The 19,406-nt window shown below is 35.4% G+C and overlaps 1 protein-coding gene across 1 annotated transcript in view; it reads left to right on the top strand.

Moving 5' to 3' along the window:
* Positions 1-19,406, top strand: part of LOC128996546 (serine/threonine-protein kinase NLK-like) — a 144,857-nt gene that overhangs the window by 75,568 nt on the left and 49,883 nt on the right. Inside the window, exons 2-3 of the mRNA XM_054421970.1 lie at positions 7,893-8,022; positions 11,300-11,355. Of these exons, the coding sequence (XP_054277945.1) occupies positions 7,893-8,022; positions 11,300-11,355 (186 nt within the window). The remainder of the gene's footprint in view (positions 1-7,892; positions 8,023-11,299; positions 11,356-19,406) is intronic.

Below are 19,406 nucleotides of genomic sequence, written 5' to 3'. Positions count from 1 at the left end.
CACCTACGTTATTAGATGTTACTTTTTGTGAGTGGAGTTGCATTAGCTTAACGATATTCTCGGTATTCTTTCCTTTAAAATAATTATTTTAGGATAATGCAGAAAATATGTACTGGTATAATTGATATTTTAATATGTGAAACCTTGAGTTTTTCAAATTGATTCAACAGAGGACGGATTTTCCATTAGAATTTTCAGTTGAAATTGCGTGATATTTTTCAAATACGGCGATTATTTAAGTGATTTCATTTTATTTATAGAGCGGCAATAGGTCTAGTATTTTGCTTGAAACTTCATCATGAGAAATTATTCGCGGTTTTGTGTGTTAGATAATGAATGATTAAGTATGTAATGCCAATGATAAACGTTTGTCACCCTCAGTCCCAAATGGGTTATTTTTGCATAGCTCGTGAGTTTAAAGCAACTTCTCTGTGTAAGTACAGTAATAACATTTTCTTTTCATCCAACCTCTATATTTATTATTTTATAAGAACAAAGAAGAGCTGTTTGCCGGGAGAGTGTGACCATTGTAAGGAACACAAAGACACCGCCGACGTATGTCCCCAGTTCACAGGTTTGACACCCTCTACGTTTTGTTGTGGTTAACGTTTTCCTTGAATTCGTATTCTAAAATGCTCTTTTCCCTTAAATTTGTGTATAGATCCTTTTTACTTATATTGGTCTGATATTTAGGGCGTTATTGGTTTTTTAGAATCAACGAGGTGTTAGCCCGTCCTACGTACGGGAGTAGTCAGTTAAAACTGTGTCTATACTCCTTTTATCTATGGTATAATTCAGAACAGCTAGCTTACACGTTTAATGACAAATTTTATTGCAGCCTACAGTAGAAAGAGTAATTATCAGTTGAGAACTGTATAGGCCTAGTCAACGATATCCCCTTCCAATTCCATCACATACCTGCTTCTTCCGTAATCAATATCACCACAATACAATTATTACTCATACTATACACAATTTCCAGTAGATCTGAATAGGAACTCCCTAAAGTAAAACGAAAACGTCCAATAAAATTCACACTACACATAACGTTGGTGTCCTTACATCATTAAACGAATAGTCTACACATATCCTTTATATCAATTTTACTGCATCAATTGCTAGCTAAATAAATAAGTGTAAACAAAGAAAAGTAAAAACAACAACATATAGTTTGTTTTGTAAACAGCTGAGTCAAAAAAAAAGTTGAGCAGTAAAATAATTTGCATATCCTTTTTTAAAACTCGTGTACAGAGCCTCGACTTGTATACATCGATGGTGTTACTTATCTCGGTGGTCTACTAATCTTACATATTTCCTATAATCAATTACAAAATAAGAGTAAATAAAATAACCTCATCACAGTTCTATATGGTTTTATAGAGCATTTTTATATTTAACCAGCTGTTAGTTAAAAGAAAATTATATTGCACTAAAACAAACCGAAGATTACAAAGATTTATTTAAAAAATCCTTTGAACATCCTAGTATTTTACCTTTGTATATTTAAATAATCCGTCATATTCTTATCGAAGGATTGAACGTATCAATGATTAGCATTACACATAGTATAAATAAGTCAACCCTTAGTATGTCTTTTAATTTTATCCAAATGCTGAATTTGTGTTACAAACTCTGAATGTTTACAGCTGTTATGTTAAACAAATTATTATCACACCAAAAGCTAGTTTAGAATCTTAGCGTCGGCTGCTAGACTTTTCAAAAATTAAAACTTAATTTCTAAATAACTGGGACCCTAAACTAAAATTATGGCTTCGACATTCCCTAGTTCTCAAAATTATCTTTCTTTCAACACAAAAATCATGAAAATCCGTCGAGTGGTTGATTCAGAATCGTGAAATAAAAAAACCCTCTTTCGTTTTAATATTATAGATTGAAATCCTTTAATTTGTTAAATTGGATAAAACGGTCGGTACGGAGGAACTGTGATAAAGATATCGATATAAATGAAGCTACGAAAGAAACAGCGACAGAAGCTTGGAATGGTTAAATCAACTCTGATGCGGGATTAGGGATTTGAGTCGCAGCCACAGAAGTTATGTGGAACAATATCGTAGACATGATTTAATTCTATACTATTTTATATTATTCCATCACACGTTCTTTCTTAATACTGGGCCTTCTATCTATGTTATACAGGGTGATTGATATAAGTGTGCCAGCGGTTTTATTCGAAAACTATAAGAGATATCAAAAAAATTAAATGGTAAGTGCCTTGGATTTTTTATTTAAAAAATTATAGTCAAGTCAAAACAAATATTTTAGCCGCCATTTTTCCAATATGGCCGCCAACTTTGATTTTTCTAATAGTACGGTGTGTACACAAAAAAAAGCTGCACTTTTTGATTGAGATATGGCACTTTCAGTGGTCATAGCTGATACCAAAAGGGAACTTTTCAGATAGGGAGCCACTTCAAATTCCGTGTAGGACACCAAAATGGCGGCCATTAAAGATGGCCGCCATATGCCCTCGTACTGTTGCACAATATTTGTTGTATCTCAGCTTCTAATGGTCTGATTTCAATAATTATTTTTTTATATTAAAGCTGTTAGAGGAAACTTTTTTATATTTGACATTTAACTGTAAAACCTAATCGTTCTGCAGAATCTTTATAAAAACTAAAAGAATAATATTTTATGAAAGTTTTAGTCAGTAACATTATAGTTGTCCTAAAAATAATCAGATTTTTATGAAATTTGGTATAAACACGTATACCTACATTTATTCTAAACAAGTTTTCGAACCAGCATGACCGGACCATAAGACCGGCGAATTATGGGGGTTTTATGGGGTAAAAATCGGTTTTTACCATTGTCGAACCTAAACACATAAAATTTTGCAATTTCTTTCCAAACCATTATTTTGTAGAGCTTAAAAAAAGAAATAATTGAGTATACTGAAGCACTATTGTATGCCTAACGGTTACAGAGAAAATTAAAAACAAGCGTAAATTTAAAAAAAAATCCCATGTTATTCTTATGGAGTAAATTTACACTGTTGTAGTTTACTTGTTTATGCTGATTAAATTGGTAAAATTTATTTATTTAATCCTATGCTACTAACGTTTGGTCAAAAAACACTATTAACCTTCCCCGTAGCAGCAAACCTAAGCACTCGTTAAAACTAATGTTATTTTTAAATTGGGAATAAATATGTCTTATTTATGGAAAATTTGAGTGAAAATGTAATCAGACAAGTTGAAATTCGCTTATTCTGCAGGTTTTCTGCAGGGGGGTGTTTCTATTTCATACCATTTGTTTCATTCTGTATTATTGTGGCGTTTCGCTTTTTTCGTGTCTCTAATAGTCAACTGACAAATGTAAGTGTATTTGCTCCTATTAAAAAAATTGGACCAATTTTGAACCAAAAACAGTTCTCACCCCAATATTACTGACATAAAAATTATGTTGAACTATTTTCTAGGGCTTTTATTGTAAGCCATAACAGAAGGTTGGATTTGGAAAACCTTTTTCAACACGAAAAATACCAGTGCACCATCATCGCTTTCTTCAAATGACGTTCTTAGATCATGTAAAAAATCTCAGCTATTGAAAATCCTTGAAGAAACCGTTGACCAACCACAATTTGAAGGATTTGGGGATACATTTATTTTCGATGGAGCAGCACTAGTACATGCTATTCCACCAAAAACATCACGCACCTTTGGAGAATACTGCAGTTCGGAATTCAAAAACATAATTGTCAATTATGCTGAGAGGTTCCATGTAAATAGAATACATATTTCATGGCATACTTACTCAAAAGCCTGTCCCAAGAAAGGTGTTCGAAATAAGAGAGGCGTTGGTATTCGTCAGCAAGTGACATAAGGAAATATGCTACCAATCAATTGGAGCGATTTCCTCCGCTACGATCAAAATAAAACAGAAATCTTCAAGTTACTTGGAGAACATGCACTTTCCAATTTTCAAAGGACACATATCATCACTGAGATCGATGACATTATTCGTGTGGCTCGGCCTGATAAATCTTTAATTGATGGAGTCAAATGCAAGCAACAGGAAGAAGCTGACGGCAGGACTTTCCACCACGCCAAAGACAATGTCGAACATGGAGCAAAAATGTCTTTATTTTTACAGCAGATACTGATGGTTGTTTTAGCAATATCTTTTTTCCACATCCTCAAAACTCCTGGACTTCAGGAGATGTGGGTTCTCTTCGGTGCTGGGAAGAGTCAAAGATGTATAAATATTAATGCAATATTTGAGAGTATGGGGATAGACAAAAAAAATTGTCTATGGTATGGGTGAGCACAAAGCCGTTGCATTGAGAGGATTTCATGCATTCACAGGATCAGATGTGACTTCATAATTTGCAATGAAAGGAAAAATGACAGCTTGGACTGTGTGGAAATCATTTCCTGAAGCTACAACAGCCTTTCATGCAATCTCCCTACCACAAGAGTCAATTTATGTCAAGACTTTACAAGTCCTGGAGAAGTTTATCTTCTTGCTTTACTACAAAGATGCTGATGATTTTTTTGGTTAATGGTAGAAAGTTTCTCTTTACTCAAAGAATCGTGATTGACAAAGTCTACCCCCAACTAGAGAGGCACTAAGGCAGCACTGCCTTCAATCAGCATCAGGGCAGGCCAGGTTTAGGGTCGAGCATGCTCAGTGAAGGAAACGCTCCAGAGCCAGACGGATGGGATATGGACCAGGGTTGCTGAGGAGTGGACAACTGTTTGGTCTTCTCTTCCTCCAATTATGTCAGACTGTTTGGTCTTCTCTTCCTCCAATTATGGCAGCCTGCATAGAATTATTAAGTGTAGTTCCACTGAATGCCAACAACATGCTCCTGTTAGAAGGCTAGTTCCATGCACACTACTTTGCAAGAACTGCTCCGGGTGTCGACTTTGTATCGATAAGTAAGATGAAAAAGATGACTACGTGATCCGAAATTATAGAGAAGCACTCAATTTACGTGTAGACTCTTCCTTGATTTTTATTGTTTTTTTTTTTTCATCATAATAGTTTGTTACCTCCTTTTAATTCCCGCTTCATACTGTAGTAAAATATGTGATTTTTCTAAAGCCTACTATCTCTTTTTTATTTACTTAATGCTTTACATGTCCCTTTATCATTTTAAGACGAGTTCTTAGCACAACTTTAATGTTACGGACCAAAACTTTCATAAAATATTGTTTATTTTTAGTTTTTATAAAGATTCTGCAGAACGCTTAGGTTTTATGCAGTTAAATGTCAAATATAAAAAAGTTTCCTCTACAAAACAGCGTTAATATAAAAAAATACTTATTGAAATCAGACCATTAGAAGCTGAGATACAACAAATATTGTGCAACAGTACGAGGGCATATGGCGGCCATCTTTAATGGCCGCCATTTTGGTGTCCTACACGGAATTTGAAGTGGCTCCCTATCTGAAAAGTTCCCTTTTGGTATCAGCAATGACCACTGAAAGCGCCATATCTCAATCAAAAAGTGCAGCTTTTTGCCATATATGACCCTGTACACAACGTACTATAATGGAACACCCTGTATTTTATGATGTATTCTGGTAGAAAAAGTTATTTTAAGACGTTTTTTTCTTGTGATTTTTTTCATAAACCTAACCGTTTCAAAGATAATAATGGTTAAAGTTGTGAAATTTTGAATGGTTTTCGAGCAAAACAGCTGGCATGCTTGCTTAGGCCTTTATCGAAACTCTTTCTCATGCAGAAATCTCAAAACTTTAACCATTATTATCTTTAAAACGGTAAGGTTTATGAAAAAAATCACAAGAATAAAATCGTCTTAAAATTACCTTTTCTACCAGAATACATAATAAAATACAGGGTGTTCCGTAAGAAAAATCAAAGTTGGCGGCCATATTGGAAAAATGGGGGCTAAAATAAATTTTTTGACTTTACTACAATTTTTTAAATAAAAAATCCAAGGCACTTACCATTTAACTTTTTTTGATATCTCTTATAGTTTTTGAATAAAACGGCTGGCACACTTATATCAATCACCCTGTATACTGTAAGTATAAACTAATCTTCACTGATTGTTGAAAACTTATCTTTTGCACATTATCATACGTGGAACCTCGATAACAAAGTCACCCTTGATAACAAGTGTCATTTTTAAATCCCTTAGAATTTAATTTACCCCTAATCACGTGTTATTGCAACCCTCGATAAGAAGACAACCTTGATAACAAGACTTATTTCATAATCCCCATGAGAGTCTTGTTATCAAGGTTCTGTATTAACTATTTTACAGTTACTATTTATTGTAATTTAGTTTATTGTTGGAGTGCCTATACTCGTGTTATTCGAAATATACAAATGTGCATTTCGTGAGCTGCTGACTAAGGTCCCAAACAATATTTATTTGAATGTAAATCCAATACTTCAATTCAGTTTATCGTTGTAGTGCGAGTGTGTGCGCGCCATTCGTCGCCCCTGGTGTACGTGACGTCACGGAGTCATTTACCCGCCAATATGACCTCGTATTGCCGCGGGCTACACAGGAGATATAACCCGTTTAGGATGTCTTCATCTCGCACGAGATAAGGGTTGGTTCCATATTCGAAGCAAAGACGACGTCGTGCGATTTGAGTCGGCTTAAACGAAACATGTTTTCCAAATTTATATTTTGACCTCAGTGAATGTCCAAAAGTCCCTTGTTTAAGCAGTTCACTCATATTACTTGTTTAAACAAATAAATAAGTATAAAGTAGTTGTTATTTGTGGAATCTTTTATTGTTTAACTAATTACGGCCTAGTAATTTAAATGATTGAAATCGGCAAGAAAAATAAAATAAGCGCCTAAACATTATGCGATATGATATGTCGCATTAGTTTGCGTTACATTACAAACCAGTATCGTCTAGTTTATTTATAAACCTAATAGTTTTAGTAAATTTGCAGTGTGTTGACTCGTGAGTTGAAGTGAGTGCTGAGTAGTGTTGGGTAACGATAGTACATTTCTCCACGTGTTGGGTGCGTTGGTGACAGTAGTCCAGGGTTCCTGTCCCTGTCGCGGCGGGTAAACTTATTTGTAATGGAAGATTTTTCGTTGGTTGGCTTGTTTGCCCTAGTTATGTTTTTGTTTACCTGATGACGATGGAAATAATGCTTGGTGGATAATTTTCCACTACTTAAGGTCATTAATACGCTTCGGAGAATGGAAATCCAGTCATAAATACCTGAAAGGTAAATGACCTTGTTAGGGATTAGTGTTCCCCCCACAGACAATGTTGTACAGGGTGTCCACATTCTGGAAAGTCAGGGATAGTCATGGAAAGTCATGGAAAAAAATTTTGGTCATTGAAAGTCAGGGAAATAGGCAAGAAGTCATGGAAAGTCATGGAAATTTCCAATTATGGATGGATTTGAGGGGACCATTCAATGCTCTAGTCAGCTGTAACCCGGACTGTTGTAGCATTTTTCAGGATTTTTCACAAATGTTTGACAATTCAATTTATTACAGTTGTATTATTTTATGAGTTTTCGGTTTGTTTTAGTTCATTGTTGTACCTATTGTACTCCATTGTTATCTGTTATTACATATTTCAGTATTTTCTGCAAAATAACATGTCCAGGCAGTTATTTGTGTGTGTATGTTATATTATAATTTGCGTGTAAAGTTTGTGAGTCATGGAAATCAATGGTAAATGGTCATGGATAGTCATGGAAAGTCATGGAAATTAATGAAAAATTTTTTGTGGACACCCTGTTGTATTTTCTGTGGTATACAGATGAATCGTGCTACTATCTGCAATCAAGACCTATCGTAAATGTATCACGCATTGTATGGATAGGTATTACAGTACTAGAGTACACAAGACGTGTGTAGAGTTGTAAATACTGTAGGTGTGTACACGTATAACATGATGTTGTGTTGTTGCAGGGCGGTGACGGATCCCAGAGACGGACGGAGAGTCGCGCTCAAGAAACTCCCCAACGTCTTTCAAAGCCTCGTGTCGTCGAAGCGCGTGTTCCGCGAGCTCAAGATGTTGTGCTTCTTCAAACACGAAAACGTGAGTACCAGATACAATCTCGCAGCATTTCACCTGGGGGCTTAGTCCATGCTACATCGATCTAAAACTTGACATCAAAACAATTATTAAAATCTACTATCACTTAAAGAGATGTTCGTGGTTATACTTAAATTTTTCTAGTTCCGTCAGCATTATTTGAGAGAGGTTACCTCCCGCTATCTCCGCGTCCCGCCATCTCCGTGTACCGCTACCTCCGAATTTCAGAGTGACCCCTATAATCCTCGGTTACTTCCTGCGTTAAGACTTTCCGTCCAAACCTAACCTAACCTAACTTAACCTAACCTAACCTAACCTGACCTAACCTAACCTAACCCACGGGTAAAATTTTCATTAAATCTTCCATCCACGGGGCTTCGCAGCCGTGGATGCAATGACAGCTATCAACGTAGGCAGTGACGGGATTATAAGGGTCACTCAAGAATTCGGAGATGGCGGGACAGATTTGGGTTCGGAGATAGCGGAACGCGGAGATAGTGGGAGCACACGATTTGAGAGACGCTGATCTATAATTACAGTAAAGACAATGCTACTTGGATTTACCAGACCATTAATCTTCTTTCTAGGCCTACCCCATGTGCGGCATAAATAAAATAGCCCAAGCCCATACCTATTCACGATGTACACTTCTGCAGCCAGTATTTATACTATACTTCGATTTCGTTTGTTTATACAGGGTGTTTCAGAATTAGTGTCGGATATTTTAGGGTATTATTCCTGGGTAAGAAACATATCCAAATATCATATTTAAACAGTCCAGAAGTCTTTATTTACTCAAACAGCCGCCATTTTGTTTTTTCCTTTAATATATTTGTTTAAAGAGAATGGTAAAACATACGGAATTGAAACTTTGCACAAACATTTCTGACTACTAGGCAAAGCTACAAAAAAATTATGAAAATTTTCCAAATACATAATAAATGGCGGCCATTTAAAATTTTGTTTTTTAAATAACTCAAAAACCGTTGATTTTATGAAAATTTTACAAGAATAACTTTTTTTAGGTAATTTTATTACAAATCGATTGACACCTTAACTTTAATTAATATACTACAATTGGACGTATATTAACTGAGATATGGCAGTTTTAGTGATACGTCTGCCACAACAATGCATGGCTCCGCATGCACTACAACTAACCTCCAGTGGTCACGTATCACTAAAACTGCCATATCTCAGTTGATATACGTTCAATTGTAAAAATTAAGGTGTCAATCGATTTGTAATAAAATTACCTAAAAAAAGTTATTCTAGTAAAATTTTCATAAAATCAACGGTTTTTGAGTTATTTAAAAAACAAAATTTTAAATGGCCGCCATTTATTATGTATTTGGAAAATTTTCATAATTTTTTTGTAGCTTTGCCTAGTAGTCAGAAATGTTTGTGCAAAGTTTCAATTCCGTATGTTTTACCATTCTCTTTAAACAAATATATTAAAGGAAAAAACAAAATGGCGGCTGTTTGAGTAAATAAAGACTTCCGGACTGTTTAAATATGATATTTGGATATGTTTCTTACCCAGGAATAATAACCTAAAATATCCGACACTAATTCTGAAACACCCTGTATAAAAGGTTTAATTTACCTGTTGAGTCAATTGATCCTTAAGTTATGAAATAACTACGGCCGTTTCGTACTGCTAAACGAGTCAGGTTGTCAGGTTGGCTGCTTCAGGTTGTCTATGAACGTTAAAATACGGCCTTCTCATCCATGGGTGGAGTCGTCAGCACATATAGGACACATAACACGAACACATACGAAACATTAAAATATTTACAATTAAAAACTTGGCCAAGTAGTCCGAACACGAGAGTTGTATAACCGGTAGCGTTAGATGATGAGTCATGAACGATTCGTTTGTTTTACTTAAATGTAAATTTCCTCCAACAGTTTGCGAAGAATACCCTCGGGTTGTCTTCCGCCCTCAATACACCAGCAACACGGGAAGTCGCGGGTATATTGTCCGAGAAACAGCGTCTTCGGTGGATTTCACATTTAGATTGATAACCGCACTAGAATCTTCCATGACATAAAGAAAGTCTGTTGCGATTGCGGTAATTGGTATTGTAGCAACAAGGAAACTATTGTAGGAACTACCAGAAATGGCGCGGAGACAAGGTCGCAGCATTGAAACGCTTCCAGAAGTATTATATGATATACATCAACATACGATCTTAGATTGTTATTTATAGACACAGTGTCTGTGCTGAAGGAAGTGTCACCGAGCTATGAAATTACGTCTTGCCTTAATGTCAGAATTACATATAGAAATGTCGTAAAATTGCGGCCCAAGGGAGGGAAATACGCGCCGTAAAATAAGCAGTATAACTAACTCCGTTGTCGTTACGTGTACTGTAGTTGGCACATACTGGGACAAACCCCTGGCATCAGAATGAACAATGTATCATAACAACCTGGACCCACAATAGTGATAAACACTATCTAAGGTATCTGGCGATCTCCTTCAAAGAAACCAGGTCATTAACGATTATAAAGATCAAAATATAATCTGTAGTAACCTTGTAATGTTTATAATCTCAAGCGTCGTTGAGAACTATCTGCTTCATTCGTAAATCTTTTATTTATTTTTTAAAATTCATATAATAGACCTATTTTTAACAACGCACAAACGTTTCGTTCACAGTTTTTAAGATACGAAACCGTCTTGTCACAAACTCCTTCAGTTTCATCAAGTTACTAAGCATTACATGTAAACGATATAATTAATTGGCTATCTGATCGCTACATACGGAAGTGCTGTTGTATAATAAATCGGTGACAGCGTTCATCTATTTCTATCACAGTTTGTCCCAGGTTCAACACACTCATGTTGACGGTTATACAAACTATTAGGGTGAACACTTCTATTGTTTATTCAGCCAGGTTTCCATTTAAACATTGGCATGTTTAATGTATCTAATAGTATAATATTCCATCACTAGGGCGTAGAGTGAGCTGAAGTTTTACATGAACGAAGGTTGAAAAGTCACTTTTTGCCCGTGTTATGACCTACATTTACGTCATATTGCACCATTATTTAAGCAAACTAAGTTACAAAATGTACAGCTTGTCCAAATAGTTGGGATATCTTCTTCAGTTTGCTAAAGTCAGTACAGTACTTCCACTTAACGGTGAAAAATAAAAAATTGATCCAAACAGAAATGTAAGTACGATTTGAAGAGTTTACCTGTGAAGATGTGTTTTTTCGATACAGCTAGCTTGCTGATGGTACACAATTATTGTTATTTGCCTGTTACAGGTTCTGTCAGCCTTGGACATCCTGCAACCACCACACATTGACTTCTTCCAAGAGATGTATCCTTTATCAGAAGACTAACTGAGTTAACATTGAGTAACGTAATCGTATTGATGTCATATCTTGTATCAAATAAGTTTTTGTACAAATTATGTAAAACACATTCAGTACCTATGGCTTTTCTCCGACAACAACCGACTTTTGTATCTAATAAGGTAAGCAAGGTGGGCTCCGAACCACATGGCTGTACGTGTTGTACAGAGTGCAGAACTAACCTCAACCTTGTCGGAGCGCGGAGCCTGGTTTTGCAGTTTCAAAACCAACTAATTGTCCAGTTGGTCAATTTTCCGTTCGAGGTGGTGCTGGTTTAATTGATTCGAGGTATTCGCTTACACATACATTTTGTTTCTGAAAATCAATTTTTACATGATACCATTGACTATTAATAGTCAAAGATGATGCCTAATCGTATGAAAATAATAAAGCTTAAAATTAAGTTGTAGAACAAATCATCAATGTAGTTGACTTAATAATCATTCGCAACGTTGCAACACAGGTTTTTTTTCTATTGCGAGTAAAATTTTATATATGGTATGGTAATTTAGTCATGAGGAATTAAACTTCCTTATTTAAACTTAATTATAAAATGTATTATAATTATTTAAATTTGTATAATTTTCAGTATGCGGATTAACAATTAGAACATGTTTAACTAATATCGCACCTACGTTGGATGTGGGGTAAGCGATGTCCAGAAGAATGTTTATATTTAATACAGTATTGTCCACATAACCTGTCAGAGATGGTCTCCCGTCACGTTGTTTATATGGAAAATTGCTCTCAACCAACCCCACAACATACAATAAGTTGCGTAAGTCGCAATAAAGATATTCCTGGAATCTGATTATGTGACTCACAACAACTGTCAGTATCGTTTGAATACTAAACCGTTCCCTTTTATTGGTTTGAATATACGTGAACACTAGTGTTATAAAGCTGGAGTGAATCGAATCTGTTAATATTTCATAGCAAATTATTCTGGCTTATGATAAATGACCCTTAGTCAACCCACACACCCCACACCCCACACCCCTTAGTTCAGAAGAACACTCTTCATATTACCTGAACCGGGTTGTTGGCCGTTGTAGGACTTTAAAAAATCCAATTTTCTGTTGTAAAGAGAAAAGTTCTCTGCCGCTGTTTTTGTCAAGACAGCGAAATTATCAATCTCTGTTCACTAACCATTTTCAATAACCATTCGCAGCGATGCAGGCCGATTATTCGGAATAAAATACTTTTCATGGTGTTACATCTTTGAAGGAATTACGTCCACTTGTTGAAGCCACATTTTAAAATAAATCCTAAATATTCATAATTCTTGAAGTTTCAAGAGTGAAATACAACAAGTTTGAAAATGGCCATGAAACCCGTTTGGATTGTTTCTATAATAAAAAAATTATTTTACAAAATTTTTCTCAAATACCTTTCCGTAAACCAAAGCTTTCGGGAATATTTGGTGTCTTGATATTTCTATATAATTTGTAGATTTCAATTTAAGAAAGGTTAGCTGAATAGAAAGTGTTAATAAATGACACTTCAATGAAATACCTTTTTTAAAAGGTACAGTAATTATCCTATTTCATATAATATTATTCAACCTCTGGTTGGAAGAAAAACTTCTAAGAATTATTTAGGTAAATTATCTACTATAGATCGCTAATTAAATGATTACAACACTTATAAATTATTTGTAAAGACAATATATTTTTATAAAATTTATTATAAAATACCATTTTGTAAACGTACCAAAATTGTTTGTAAAATACCAAGAACTAAAAATTTATTTTTATCCATACACGCCATTAAAACTTTGGTTTGTATTGAACAATTTTAAGTTACCTGCCACGTAAGAAAAATTACGGAAAAAATGTTCCTAAACTACAGATTTTTAGGGAGTTATGTGTTGCTTTTAAATCACCGATTGGCCTCAAAAAGATATTTATCCAGAATGTGAATTAATATTATTATTTACGTTTTATTACATGAACAATATTTTAAAATAGCCATTAGCTAAACAACAAAGGCCCATTTCTCAACGGGTGTGTGTACGATGTTATAATTGCCATTTCGCCATTGGCCGAGTGAAGTTTTCTCATTATGGGTTTAATTAAATAAATCCCTCAGCAAATATCCAATTTAAATAACCCGTGTTTACCGCATTTATTCGCAAATTTCCTCTGAAGTGGTGAGCCATTGGCATGACCAAGACTCAAGTCCGGGACTGTCGGGGAATTACATTTTATAACGTAACTATATGTTATCCCTCAAACTGCATCACTTATTGGCAGTCAGCTAATCACAGCAAATAGATTAAGCATCTGGCAACACTACGACACAGCTGATCATGACAAATCAAACCGTTCCGCTGTCAGCTGTCGCTCAAACTTACGTCATTCTTCCGTTCCAAACCGACTTTCCTACCCACTAAGCTCCGTCTCTTACAAAACAAATTGCAAGAGTAATGTAGAAGTTTGGAACTGCGTGTACCACCGTAGTAGCAGTAGCTGTATGTAGCGGGTGTATGACGTAGTATGTATGTATGATTCACCATTACTCGGCAGCTGCGGTACAACCCCTCCTCTAACGAGTACTCCGTCGACCGTCAGTAGCGCCGTGTACCACCGTAGTAGCAGTAGCTGTATGTAGCGGGTGTATGACGTAGTATGTATGTATGATTCACCATTACTCGGCAGCTGCGGTACAACCCCTCCTCTAACGAGTACTCCGTCGACCGTCAGTCAGTCCGTCAGTAGCGCCGTGTACCACCGTAGTAGCAGTAGCTGTATGTAGCGGGTGTATGACGTAGTATGTATGTATGATTCACCATTACTCGGCAGCTGCGGTACAACCCCTCCTCATCCCTAATCCCTTCACCATCACAAGAGGCAATTACGTTTTGTCACGTGTTGAATGGCCTTTTTCTGTTACACGCTCGCCAGATTTGAATAATAGGTACTTTAAGCATAGATAAGTTATCAGCATATCCATTGCGCCTACGAATACATGTAGTTTTTTTGCGTTTGAATCCAGGCTAACTATGATTTATGAAAAAAATTAATAAGATCATTATTATATCAAAGTATTCAGTATTGGTTGTTTTCGTTGCAGAAGACTCTTAAAAACAGATTAACAGTTGCATGAATAATTGTTAAAAGAGAAGGAGAGTTTTTGGTTGGTTTTGCCAACTTGAGCATCTAGTTTTATAAACGTCTTTTTAAAGTTAATTTGACAAGTATCGGGGGACCGAGTCTTGCTCGCTTTTAATAGTAAAGAAAATATCATAAACTGACAAATATTTTATGATTTACCGTACAAAAATAATTATTTTATAAGAAACCATAAACAGTTAATCACTGAAACAATAGTAATTCTTTAATTGAAAAGTATGTAATACAACAAAATTCTGATAAAAATAATTGATGATCTTATATAAATTAAAGTGCTACTCGTACAGCATTTTTCTACCCTCCAGTCATTGAAACTCGTCGTTCATTATTACGCCTAAGATGATAGATAGCAGATTTACAATATAAAATTAACAAAATTGTAACTGTTTTGAAATGGCTTCCTTTACTTTTTATCTTGTAACCCAAAAGTGAGGTTCTAGGCTATATATATTAACAAAGAATTTCCTTTGAACAAAGAATATAACGGGCCAACGGGGGTTTGCACTCGTGAACTCTAATTTCAAACCTCTTTCAAACTCATAAATTACCTATTGCTTTGTTTAGTTTTAATTCAAATACAGTAGTCCGTGTATAGATTTTTTTTTTAATTTTCTACATCGAATTGTTATCTCCATAACTCGACAGTTTTAGTTTCTGATTATGGCAATTTTCAATTAAATAATTGTGAAAAGGACTTATTGAACATGTCTTTGCTGTTCATTTTTCATTGAGCGGAGCGAGCGAAGCTCTTATACGTCGACTCTTATGCATTTCGTAATACGCAAACTCCTCCTAGACGGCTGAATCAATCGTTTTAAAATTTTGCATAGTGATAAAGACCATATAGGTGAGTGCCAACATCTAGATGGCGTTAAAAAAGTCTCTCAGGAATCCGCCCCACTGGGTCTCAAAGTTTCAATGTAATCCTTATGGAAGCAGTATTTGACACATAAACAAAAACATATGATCAGCTGTTGACTTTTGAATGCAGTAGATAAAGAAATAGCTGATAGCATTAATTCACAGATATTAGAACAGAAACTGTATGGATCATAAATATAATCAAATGACGACACTAGCTTGAGGTCCGTGACGTAGGAAGTGGTGAAGGAAGTAGTAAAGGCGAGTTGTTCGGGGTGTGGGAACTGTTTTTGACGATTAGATTAAGAAGAGGTGAAGGAAGTAGTAAGGTGAGCAGTGTGGAGGGTGGGAACTGGAAACCGTTTGTAGCAGGTAGATTAATGTATCTGCAATGCTGAAATGCTATGAGAAGGGATGGAAGCATGCCCACGACATAGAAAATGGTAAAAGTAGTAGTAAAGGCTAGCAGTGCGGAGTGTGGGCAATGTTTGTGGCAATTAGATTAACGTACCTAAAATACTAAAATGATATGGAAAGTGATGAAAACAGGTCCACGATGTAGGAAGTGGTGAAGGCAGTAGTAAAGCCTGGCAATGCAGAGTGGGGGAACCCTTTGGGCAGTTAGATAAATGTATCTAATACTTAAATGCTATGAGAAGGGAAGGGGACAGGTCTATGACGTAGGAAATGGTGAAGGAAGCAGTAAGGCTTGCAGTGCAGAGTGTGGGAACTGTCTTTGGCATTTACATTAATGTATCTGCGATCCTAAAATGCAATGGGAAGAGAGGGAAACAGGTCCACGACGTAGGGGATGGTGAAGGAAGTAGTAAAGGTGAGCAGTGTTGAGTGTGGGAATGGATTAATGTATCTGCAATGCTAAAATACTATGGGAAGAGACTGTAGACTGTAGGTTAAAATGATTACAAAGCACGAATCTATACATATTTCGATACATGCAACCGTTTACAATAGAAGTTTACAACTGAGTTGACAACAGCTGATTTTTACTCCATAGAGGCTAAAAACGATGCTTACTCTATAGAGGCTAAAAACGATTTTTAATCCCTAAAGAGTAAAAATGCTACTTTAGACCCGCAACGCATGCATTAAAAACGACTGTTTTTACCGTAGTATGACAAAAACAATATAATATGAACCCTTGATGACTCCGCTCAATTTTGTGGATGCCTCTGCGAACGCCACCTAGTATAATTATTGAGTGCTGATCAGCTGTGCAATGCGTTTGTGTACGGTACTGCATGTGCAGCGGCAAGCCTGTCTTGTCTTGAGTCTAATCAAGGTCCGTGAAGTTGGCGTACCCATATTAGCGTATCCACTTTTGATCATACCAATCGTTAGTTCATCGTTAGTTCTTGATAGTTCCCAAATTTTGTCGTTAGTTCTCAAAAAATAAAAAAGTTATAGCCGATAATAAGTGGGTACGCTAACTTCACACTTCCGGGTTCTAGCGCACGCCGTTTCCTGATGAGAAATGTTTACATCTATATATCAATCGTTAGTTCTTCGTTAGTTCTCGATAGTTCTCCAATATTAACGTTAGTTCTGAAAAAATAAAAAAGTTACGAGGCATACAAAGTGGGTACGCCAACTTCACAAGTATAGAATTTCCAGCGGGCACACTTTCTTGAATAAAAATGCTTACATCTATATACCAATCGTTAGTTCTTCGTTAGTTCTCGATAGTTCTCCAATATTAACGTTAGTTCTCAAAAAAAAAAAAAAGTTACGAGTCATACAAAGTGGGTACGCCAACTTCACAATTATAGAATTTCCAGCGGGCACACTTTTTTGAATAAAAATGCTTACATCTATATACCAATCGTTAGTTCTCGATAGTTCTCCAATATTAACGTTAGTTCTCAAAAAATAAAAAAGTTACGAGGCATACAAAGTGGGTACGCCAACTTCACAATTATAGAATTTCCAGCGGGCACACTTTTTTGAATAAAAATGCTTACATCTATATACCAATCGTTAGTTCTTCGTTAGTTCTCGATAGTTCTCCAATATTAACGTTAGTTCTCAAAAAATAAAAAAGTTACGAGGCATACAAAGTGGGTACGCCAACTTCACAATTATAGAATTTCCAGCGGGCACACTTTTTTGAATAAAAATGCTTATATCTATATACCAATCGTTAGTTCTTCGTTAGTTCTCGATAGTTCTCCAATATTAACGTTCGTTTAAAAAAAAAAAAAGTTACGAGGCATACAAAGTGTACGCTAACTTCACAATTATAGAATTTCCAGCGGGCACACTTTTTTTGAATATAAATGCTTACATCTATATACTAATCGTTAGTTCTTCGTTAGTTCTCGATAGTTCTCCAATATTAACGTTAGTTCTCAAAAAATAAAAAAGTTACGAGGCATACAAAGTGGGTACGCTAACTTCACAGTTATACAATTTCCAGCGGGCACAGTTTTTTGAATAAAAATGCTTATATCTATATACCAATCGTTAGTTCTTCGTTAGTTCTCGATAGTTCTCCAATATTAACGTTCATTTTTAAAAAATTAAAAAGTTACGAGGCATACAAAGTGTACGCTAACTTCACAATTATAGAATTTCCAGCGGGCACACTTTTTGAATAAAAATGCTTACATCTATATACTAATCGTTAGTTCTTCGTTAGTTCTCGATAGTTCTCCAATATTAACGTTAGTTCTCAAAAAATAAAAAAGTTACGAGGCATACAAAGTGTACGCTAACTTCACAATTATAGAATTTCCAGCGGGCACACTTTTTTGAATAAAAATGCTTATATCTATATACCAATCGTTAGTTCTTTGTTAGTTCTCGATAGTTTTTCAATATTTACGTTAGTTCTCAAAAATAAAAAAAAGTTACGAGTCATACAAAGTGGGTACGCAAACTTCACAATCATACAATTTCCAGCGGGCACAGTTGTCTGACTATAAATGCTTATATCTATATACCAATCGTTAGTTCTTCGTTAGTTCTCGATTTTTCTCAAAAACGTACCCTCAACTATTCTTTCAAACATTCACAGCATCGTTCTTAAACAGTTTCAAAATACGTTCAAAATTAAAAGTGTTAGGTTATTAATATATACCGAGAATAAATATTTTTATCTTATGATAAATTAGTTATAATAAAATATTAATTGAAATTTAGTTTAATGATTTGAAAAAAAGGGATTTTATTCAAGTTCCATGCCTTTAGCCGGCTCCAGACTGTACCGTACAAAGTACAGAACAGCAACTCGCCGAATCGCGAGTAGTATGACAGCAAATGCTCGTGCTCGTGTTTTCCGTTCATTGCCGGTATTTTTGCACACATCAAAGTGAAGGATTATTTTTGCCATTCTCGAAACGAAGAGTTGGTGGGAAAACAACACATGTGTGTAGACACATGTAGATATAGATATAAGCATTTATAGTCAGAAAACTGTGCCCGCTGGAAATTGTATGATTGTAAAGTTTGCGTACCCACTTTGTATGCCTCGTAACTTTTTATTTTTTGAGAACTAACTCTAATATTGGAGAACTATCGAGAACTAACGAAGAACTAACGATTGGTATATAGATGTAAGCATTTTTATTCAAGAAAGTGTGCCCGCTGGAAATTCTATACTTGTGAAGTTGGCGTACCCACTTTGTATGCCTCGTAACTTTTTTATTTTTTCAGAACTAACGTTAATATTGGAGAACTATCGAGAACTAACGAAGAACTAACGATTGATATATAGATGTAAACATTTCTCATCAGGAAACGGCGTGCGCTAGAACCCGGAAGTGTGAAGTTAGCGTACCCACTTATTATCGGCTATAACTTTTTTATTTTTTGAGAACTAACGACAAAATTTGGGAACTATCAAGAACTAACGATGAACTAACGATTGGTATATAGATGTAAGCATTTTTATTCAAAAAAGTGTGCCCGCTGGAAATTCTATAATTGTGAAGCTGGCGTACCCACTTTGTATGCCTCGTAACATTTTTATTTTTTGAGAACTAACGTTAATATTGGAGAACTAT

This window comes from Macrosteles quadrilineatus, unplaced genomic scaffold (assembly GCF_028750875.1).
Source record: "Macrosteles quadrilineatus isolate MER2022 unplaced genomic scaffold, UCM_ALF_1.0 Scaffold_1__1_contigs__length_201487025, whole genome shotgun sequence".
Classification (NCBI taxonomy): Eukaryota; Metazoa; Arthropoda; class Insecta; order Hemiptera; family Cicadellidae; genus Macrosteles; species Macrosteles quadrilineatus.
The sequence above is the reverse complement of the archived record's forward strand: the minus strand, read 5'-3'. Positions and strand labels throughout refer to the sequence as shown.